Consider the following 10000-nt stretch of genomic DNA (forward strand, 5'->3'; position numbering starts at 1 on the left):
TTCTAGTATGTGTGATTTCTAGCATACTATTTCAAAATAGAACTGACAAGTTTCTCTTGGGATTTTAGGCCTCCCGGACAGTGATCCACAGTGCTGACATCACATTTCAAATGCTAGAAGACTGGAGGAATGTGGACTTGAACAGCATCACAAAACAGACTTTGTACACAATGGAAGATTCAAGAGAAGAGCACCGGCGACTCATCATACAGTGTAAGAGCTATTAAGCTTTATGGAATGCTAGTGAAAGAAAAGTTAACTTAACCTAGCAAACAAGTTGTCCATGCAAATGGTCTGAGCCATCTTATGCCATTCATTTACTTATGAAGTAATTCATTTTTCTTAGGTGGTATGGTGAATAGAATACCTAATAAATGAAAAAAAAATATTTTCAACACCTTTCATCCAACAAAATAATGAATGGAAGACATCCTTATCTATGAACAATTTGAATTATGTGAAAAGGAAGAAAACCTTTCCCCAGAGCTATGCCCTATAATGTTTTTCTACATTCCTGTGCTTATGCTGAGTCCATGTGAGACCTAGATTTATTATCACCACCTGTCATTACAGGGATGACACAGTGGCTCAGTGGATTGTTGCCTCACAGCAAGAGGTTCTCCAGTTGGATTTTCAGCTGGAGTGCTTTCTGTGCGGAGTCTGCATGCTCTCCCTGTGTTCATGTGGGTTTCCTCTGGGCATTCCGGTTTCCTCCCACACTCCAAAGACATGCAGTAGGTGGACTGGACACTCTAAATTGGCCATAGGTGTGAGTGTGTATGTGAGTGTGTGGTGTGGAAGAAGTATTGTGGCAATGCTAGCCACCCATCAGTGTAAACTTTTGCTCTACATGACTGTCAATGTTGAAGTGACACCCAGACCCCATGTGCAAAAAATAAGAAAAAAGGGGTGGCAGATGGATGGATGGATCTATTACAGAATAATAATAATAATATGCTACTATTCCCTTGGCTGACAGACAGACAGACATCTAAGATACAGGCCACCTCTTTTTAGAAACTGCAGAAACTCAGCTGCAACAACTGTGATGGCAGTAAAGTTTTAACACCCATGTTCCACTCACAATTCGGGACATGGTATAACATTTCAGATTTTATTGTCCTACAGAATGAGAAGAACTGCCTGGGAAAATGCTAGACACATTATAAGAAAACATGGTATTAAGTATTATTGAGGACAAATAAAAATTGTTTACACTTCATCCACTAGTAACTTTGCCTTGGTTCATATCATTCCCCTTCATTTAAAATCTTTGCTTCTCTCCTCATTTCTGACCCATTGACTTACTTCTGCACTTCTGCCAACTTGTCCTTGCAGTAAACTTTAGTTCACTACTTTACCATTTTATTCAAGCTGACTAAACCGTTATAATGTTGACTCCCACATCCTATCCTTAATCTGACTTTTTATTTTACTCTTTATCCCATAGTATGTCGGTTATTATTCTATTATCTTTAGTACTACATGTTTGTTTCACCTTTAGGTTATTTTCATGTAACTATAATAAAAAATTGTACATTACTGCCTTCTACTTCACACTTTTTGCATGCAGCCTTTATTTACTCATGTACTCATTCTTATTTTAAATCCTCTCTCTTCCCCAAAAGACAAAACACTTTCCTCTTTGAGATCTATTGTTGTACATTTGCTTGTTTTGGAGTAATTGTTTGTTACTATCTGTAGTAATTTTTCTGCTTTATGTCCATCTAATGGCATTATGCAGTATGAAATATGTTGAAGTGCAAGTATCTAAATACACTCTTTAATACTGTACACTGTGTTGTGTATATGTTTTATTTTAATTATCATGTATGAGTTTTTCTTTCTTGCCCTATCTATTTGGGTTCTGCCAGTAGTAGCTATATAACATACCAGATTTAAATAAAAACAAAGCAGTACCCAATACATTGAAGTGTTTTTCTGTTAAAGGACCCAAATATAACCCACTTAACCACTTCATGTTCACCTTCCTGAAATTTCAGCATTAGATTGAAGATTAAACCACAACATTCACTTTCCATGTTTTGCAGTCTACAGCAGAGATGCAGTCAGTTGCATCCATATCCATAATAGTACCCCCTCTTTATCAGTACCCACCATTCATATCCCTTTCTTTAGGATGTTTTACTTTTAACCATTCACATTTATCTTGATTAAATTGAATGTACCAAGAGCTGGATACATTTGTGTTGTTTCTGAGGTAATATAAATGTAACACTATTTTAGAATGTAGGAAATCTTATGTAATCATATCCTTATGTATCACAGATTTCCATGGCATCAAATTCAGGCACACAGTTTCACAGATTTCCATGGCATCAAATTCAGGCACAGTTTTGGTTATACAGAGTTATTATCTCATTTGCATAGTATATAGTTTAAGATATTAAACTCAACTACTCATATATCTAGCTTTGTATGTTGTTGTCTTTCGGCTTTTCCTGGTTAGGGGTCGCCACAGCGGAACTCCGGTCCCCTAATGATTGGCAATAGATTTTCACAAATGCCAAGGTGCCAGCACGACATTCAACCTTCAAGGAAGGCACGCCCATTTATGTATGTCTTTCAAATGCCCACCCAACAGCGGGGAGGACATGCAGACTCCACACAGAAGGCACTCCCCGCACTCCAGCTGAGAATGAAACGGGAGAACCTCTTGCTGTGAGGCAACAATGCTACCACTGCACGACCGCGGACGTCATATATCTAGCTTTGTATACTTAGTGTAACTATGTACATAGATAAATATTTACTACTTATCCCTCCTGTAGAAGCTTCTAAACCTTTGTTCCCATTATCTCTTATCTCACGTCTTTCCTTACTAATACCAACATTCCCATCACTAACAAAGACACTTAATCACCACAGCACCCGCTACACTAACTTGCTCTCACCATAACAGCTCTGCTCTACTGTCTAAATGCTAGCTATCCTACTAACTAGACATGTCATTTCATACATTTCTAGCATTTGCACTATTTTCTGTGTCAGCACTCAAAAAGTATTATTCACTGCACTATTTTCTAAAAGTCAGTATTCACAGAGTATTAATCATTTCACTATTTTCTATGATTCCATACCCACAAAGTATTATTGTTCATTGCATTAATTTCTGTGTCAGTACTCAGAGTATTTTTCATTGTACTATTTTCTATGATTCTATACACAGAGTATTATTATTATTCATTCTGTGTCAGCACTCACCTAGTATTCACTCAGTGTATTATTTGTTATTCTATTTTTATGGTTCAGCACCAACAGAGTATTATTCATTGCACTATTTTTATGTGTCAATACTGACAGAGTAGTATTCGTTGTACTATTTTCTATGACTCAGCATTCACAGAGTATTATTCATTACACAATTTTCAATGACTCGATACTCACAGAGTATTATTTACTGCACTATTTTCTATGACTCACCACTCACAGGGTAGTTGCTACTTTTTATGACTCGCACCTGCAGAGTATTATTTATTGCAGTATTTTCTATGATTTGGCACTCACATAGTATTATTCATTACACAATTTTCAATGACTCAGTACTCGAGTATTATTCACTGACCTTTTTTCTTTGATTCCGTAACCACAGAGTATTAGTTTTCTTTGCACTATTTTTTGTGTGTCAGCACTCACAGAGTATTTTTCATTGTACTATTTTCTATGACTCAGCAGCACTCATAGTCTATTATTTGCTATTACTTTTTTTATGACTCAGTGCCACCAGAGTATTATTCATTGCACTATTTTCTATGACTCAGCACTCACAAAATATTATTCATTACACCATTTTCAGTGACTCAGTACTCACAAAGTAATATTCATTGCACTATTTTCTATCTCAAGGTAGTTACTATTTTCTATGACTCTGCACCCATGCTATTTTCTGTGAATCAACACTCACAGAGTATTATTCATTACACTATTTTCAATGTTTCAGTGCTCACACAGTATTATTCATTGCACTGTTTTCTATGACTCAGCTCTGACAGGGTAGTTTTCATTACGCTATTTTAAATTACTCTGCACCACACATTTCAACTTCTTACAGCAAAAACAAATCTGGAGAAAGCCATAAATAATGGGGGGACAAAGGCTAAAACGTTTTAAATATTGCTCTTACAAAACTTAGAAAGTTGATAGAATAACAGGTTTTGTATTATCATTAATTTTCTGAATGACATGAAGTCTGAAACTCAAATGTATGTAATTATTTTCTGACTTCAACCCTCAATGATTTACAAATGATTTGCCAGAAAACCACAATTTTATGAGAAATATACCAAAAATGAGAGGCAAAAATCTAGACATTCTGCGAAAATCTGTACAGTTGAGAGGTATGCTTTGCACCCACAGAATATTATTTATTGCTGTTATAATGCACAGTACTGACCATCATATATTCTTTGTATGCAAAGTTAATTGAAGACTAATAGCCATGGACAGACCTGAAAAGGGTCCATGAACAAGTGGACCAAGCCAGGTTAAAAATGTCAACCCCCCCCCCATAAAATAAATTAATATCATAGCCATAAGAATATAAGTCTGTGCTGTCAATATTATTTACAGTGACAGTGAAGGCTTCTTTCTGTATTATATTATAAATACATTGTAGTTACACATTTTGATTACGTTAAATATGTTTATCAGTATTTTAGGCAAAAAAATGTATCAGAATGGATGAAATAAGACTCCCATATACAACTACTAAGTTCAATAAGTTAAACATGAAAAATTATTTTTACCACTGAGTATCACTGTGGTGCTGGAGGTCTGATGGAAATGTGAGCGGTAACTGGGAATATGTTTTTTGAGAATGTAACGAGTTGTCAGATTTTAAACATTCACTACAGAGTACTTTGTCAGAATTATCAGGGTTGCAAATGACAAGTACTAAGGAAATTATTACTTTGAGATGAGTTTCCTAAACATGGTGAGGCCTTAATTTTAATTCTGTTGCCTGCTAAAAATTAACTACTAGAAAATGGAAATGAAAATCTAAACCAATTATAACCCAAATACTGAATATTGTAAGGGAGATAAAAAATAGAGGTGGGATCTTTAGAAAAGGAAAGAAGCAAATTAACACTGAAATAAGTTGAATTTGTGGGAACAATAAATGCACAATAATGATGGGAGGATGACTGAGGTTAAAGGGAAGGCAAGGATTGACCAATTTATGTAATGTTGAAGTGAATGATAATTGTTAAAAATAAATTATATATGTAATATATCATGTTAATATGTTTTTATTTCTGTTAATGTGTGTATGTGTGCCTATGCCTTAAGTGATAATTTAATAAAGGTGTTTAAAAAGAATAGACAGGACTGTGGCACAGTGAGAAGCATTGGCACCTCACAAAATGATGCTCTCTTGTTCATTTCTCAGATGGGGTGCCTTAATGTATGGAGTTTCCATGTCCACCTTCTATCCAGGTCAGTTTTCATCACATGGTCTGTCTTACTAGAGCACAGATGGTGACATTTAACAATACTTTTTTTCTGCATTGCCTGTAAGTGGGCCTGTTTTGCAATACTGCAAGCAGGTACTATTTTAGCCATGTAAACCATCAGGTATCCTGCTTTTGACCTTTTTTTATAAGGAGTCAATCAAAATGGGTATTCCTTGCCCCCTAGAAGGAAAAATTTTACACAGGATTTCCACTCCCTTTCTCCCATTCTTACCATTTGCTGTGTGATATAAACAGTTGAAGCTACTGCTTTTACCAAGTTGATTTTTTTTAATTAATGGTTGAAAAAAAACAAATGCATTTATTTGGGATGATTAATCTTAATTCAGTTCTCACAAGTATATTAATGATAAGCAAGTTCCTATAATGCCTGACCTCATTTTCATCTTACTTTTTTCATTAGTATACCAGGAATTTGACCATCTTTTGGAAGAACAGTCCCCGATTGAGTCTTACATAGAGTGGCTGGATTCCATGGTGGACAGATGTGTTGTCAAGGTTGGTAAACCTACACAATTAGGCATAGGTTGCATTGTGTCACAGACTAACCCAACTGTTTTAATTGTCTTGTGTTCTTTGAAATACAACATTCAGTGTGCTGAAGTCACAAACTTCTTTTAATTCTTTGTTGCTTAAGGTCTGTATCCTTAAAATTATACCTGCTTTGATAATGGAGTCAGTAATCCTGGGAATCAGACTGTTGAAATTCTACTGTAAGACAGGTATAACCATCCTGGATTTTACCCACTACTTGCTGAAGTCATGTCTGTCCACTAGCTGAAGGGCATAGTCTAAAATGCCTAACTGGACGCATGATAATAGGACTAGATACTGTGGCAAGATTTTACATGGTCATGCTGTGAAGTTCACAGGATGAGACTTAGCCGGCATGTGTTGTGCAATACTAGTTCCAATGTTTATATAATCATAGGGCTCTAACTCTTTCTGTCTCTCTGTCCCTCTCTCTCTCTCTCTCTCTGTCTCTCTGTCTCCTGTAAAGCTACATTGCTCTACATTGTGACTGGCAGTTAGCACAGAGTAAGGGTATGCACTGTAAACAAACCGTTTCCTGTACTCCAAGGTTTCTTTTCCTCTGCATTCATTTGCCTGTTGTGCGATTCTGACTGACTTACTTAATCAGACAGTGCTGTGGGGCAACTGGAAAACTGGGATAGGTTCCTCAAAAGCTGCCCTGACTTCATGCCTACTAACTACCTATAAACTCTCAACAGATAGAAAGCCACCTGGCCCAACTTTGAAACAAGAGAACTATCTGCCCTTTAGGTGCTCATGCAAAGAATAATGAAGTTGCATTCAGTCTGACTACTGAAGTTAATTCCTGTGCAGGAAACCCTCTTGCCCAATCCTAATTCCACCAATTCCAAATATCCATAAATGCCTCCTGAGTTACATTATACCATCTCCTTTGGTAAATTGTTGAGGCCTACAACTAGTTTACAAAACAATGCAGACAAGAAGAAATCAGTGAATGAATCCTAGTGTATCAGTTCAGCCTGAATTTGCAGGCAAGATGCTTACCTGCCTCCCTTTCCTTACTTTGTCCAAAGCGACTTTGACCACTACTGTTGATGTATCCTCTGCCACTGCCTCAAGCAGTATTTTCCAGGTCCAGTCCAGTTTATGCAAGAAATAGTATTTTCTCATGTCTAATTTGAACCCTTTACCTTCCAACTGTGACTAAAATCCCATTTCCCATCTATCCTTCCTCTAAAATCTACCCGTTACAGTGAACCTCATACATGTGATCCACTCAAATCATGTCCACTTTTATTTTTGTTTGGTACACAAATCATGCTTAACATGCAATAATACAATAATACATATACCGTGTAGATAAGTATTGTTTAAAAAGTGGTGACAATTTTGAAATATAAAAGGAGTGTTTTTCATAACTCATTTGTTAAGCAAACAATAATGCCTGAAAGGTTGGGTGTTACTGGGGAGAAGTACAGACAGACAGACAGATAAACTCACACACACACACACACACACACACACACACACACACACACACACACACACACACACACACACACACTTGCATATTGTGCCCAGCAATTACTGCCACATTCTTGACTGAATATATCTCACCTGTCATTGTGATCAGGCGAATGGGACAAATTCATACACTGCAAAGTATTGCAGCACCCCCAACTATCCCTGATTTGCCTTATATTCTTGCTCCCACTCTCAATAAATTTTATTTGCTGATAAATACCTAAGGATTACAGTCAGTCAATAAAGCTAGACATTATAGTTTCCTACTCATTAGTTTTCAGATAATGTGTGTTGATGGAAATCCTCTTGCTCTATTTCAAATCCGAATTCTTGAGTAAAGGAGCAAATAGTAGTAATTCTCTATTTTTTTCAGCTGCCATGAAGCAGCAGAATTGTTTTTTTCTGTGCGTTATCTGTACATTAACACCATGTTGGAGAATGTTTGTTCTCCAGTAGTTTTCATTTGATGTCAGGTTTATGTCTGTCTGTGGCATTTCTGTAGGGAAGATTGAGGAAGCATCACTGTTACAGTCATAACAGTCAGTATAAATACAGCATTATACAATGATTGGCAATTAATATTAAAAAACAAGCAGCTGATTGGCCAGCCCAGCCTGCGTCCCTGTTATAAATCAGAGACTATACCAACGGAAAAAGGTCCGGTCACCCGGACTTTTTCCTGTTAGTATTTTTCGTAACTTTTTTACTTTTGATTTTTTTTTTAACAAAAAAAGAAACCAGGAGACTTAAAGCAAACGAGGGAGTTGGCACAGACAAAAATAAAAGGATAATCAGGTAAGTTCTGTAAAATTAAAGAAACGTGCCTGATTATCTCTCTTGAAAGTAAAACGTCTCCCGATCTCTTTTTTTTACTTTTTTTTAATTTAAAAAAAAAAAGCAACAGAGATCTTCCTTTCTCTGTTGCATCCTCTGCACAGCCCTGATGTACTGTGTAAGCGTGGGAACACAAGTCCCATACGCATGCACAGTACATCAGAAAAAGCTCCAGGATAGCAGAAAAATGCAGAAGGGCAGCACAGAGGCATTATACAAAGACATTATTTAAGAAAAGTAAGTATTTCTTTCTTAAATAATGTCATTGTATAATAGCAATAACTCACGTCTGGGTGTGGGCAATGCTGGATTTACTTTGCCCTCGTGACCAAATCACACCAACTGTGGGTAAATCCAGCATTACCGACACCCAGACGTGGGTTATTGCTTAATTATTTGCACATAGAGTTAATTAGTGTATATCACAGCACAACAAACAGTAGGTAAAATCTTCTGGTGAATTACTAGATATATACATAAATACCTTACCAAAGCACTGTCATTTATTGAGCAGTACTATTTATTATCTTTTATTACATCTTTTAAATAAAACATTTTATAGATAATTTAGTTAAATTACAGTGGAACATTGTAGTTCACAAATCAGCTGATGACTATTTAAGTGACATTAAACACACACACACACACACACACACACACACACACACACACACACACACACACACACACACACACACCAACCTGGGAAAGGCTGGCACAGATGTAGCTGCTGTGTCCCCTTCTGCCCAGACTATAAGGTAATCACTACCATCAGATATTACAAAGCCAGCTACCTAAGGCTGTTGCAAGGGTGCCCAATTATACTGAGTGAAATTAATATTAATACAAATGGTAATGCTGACCAAACAGCCCGGCTTCAGGAGTGGCCACAGTGTCACCAATAGATATAAGTACTATCAAGGGTTAAAATATTCTCTAAAGGACCAGATACAATGAAAAGTTTAAATATAGTTAATAAGTAATAAATGAACATAAAATATGAAATATCTATTTACAGTAAACACCAGCATTTCAATCACAGGAAATATTAAAAATAACACAGCTGGAAAGATTCGCACAGTTACAGAAAAACAATACTTAATTATTTTCACTATATTTTCCTGCCTGATCTAGAAAATTACTGTTCCAACTTACTTAATAGAGCAAGGCAAGATGAAGTAGGTGAGGGATCCTTCTATGTCATGTTCCAAGAAGCAGAGTGCTCTGAGACTTCTGTCTCACCTAATATTAAAATATCATTTCTGTACAAAATGACATCACATATGACTGGTCATCTGACTTCTGGTTCCCATGCAACCCCCTATTGCTAGAAACTGCCAGGATTTAGCACATACATGTCAATAATACACAAGCAAGAACATTGCTCAGATCTGGTGCAGCGTCTGGAAGTCATAAAACAATTACAAACTTCTGCTCTTCCTACAGATACTAACAAACCATGCTTCTTACAGACATTGAGTCTCTGGCTTCATTCAAAACTGTGAGATAATATGGTTATGGCCTATGCCCAGTAATTTAATTTCTTACTATTTTCCAAAGTTAACTGGAGTTGAGCTTAACCTCTTCTCTTCCAGTATCCTGTGTTAACATATATTTAATTCAGTTACAATATAGTCAGGACCCACTGCTGGTAC

At 36.5% G+C, this 10000-nt stretch overlaps 1 protein-coding gene across 2 annotated transcripts in view; it reads left to right on the forward strand.

Annotated features, from left to right (window-relative positions):
* The window catches only part of RFX4 (regulatory factor X4), a 690122-nt gene that overhangs the window by 439701 nt on the left and 240421 nt on the right, over positions 1 to 10000 (forward strand). For both annotated transcript variants that reach the window (XM_044088142.1, XM_044088143.1), the window contains exons 11-12: positions 69 to 213; positions 5896 to 5990. In XM_044088142.1, coding sequence (XP_043944077.1) covers positions 69 to 213; positions 5896 to 5990 — 240 coding nt within the window. The remainder of the gene's footprint in view (positions 1 to 68; positions 214 to 5895; positions 5991 to 10000) is intronic.

The sequence above is a fragment of the Protopterus annectens genome, chromosome 11.part0 (assembly GCF_019279795.1).
Source record: "Protopterus annectens isolate FY-2018-M chromosome 11.part0, PAN1.0, whole genome shotgun sequence".
Classification (NCBI taxonomy): Eukaryota; Metazoa; Chordata; order Ceratodontiformes; family Protopteridae; genus Protopterus; species Protopterus annectens.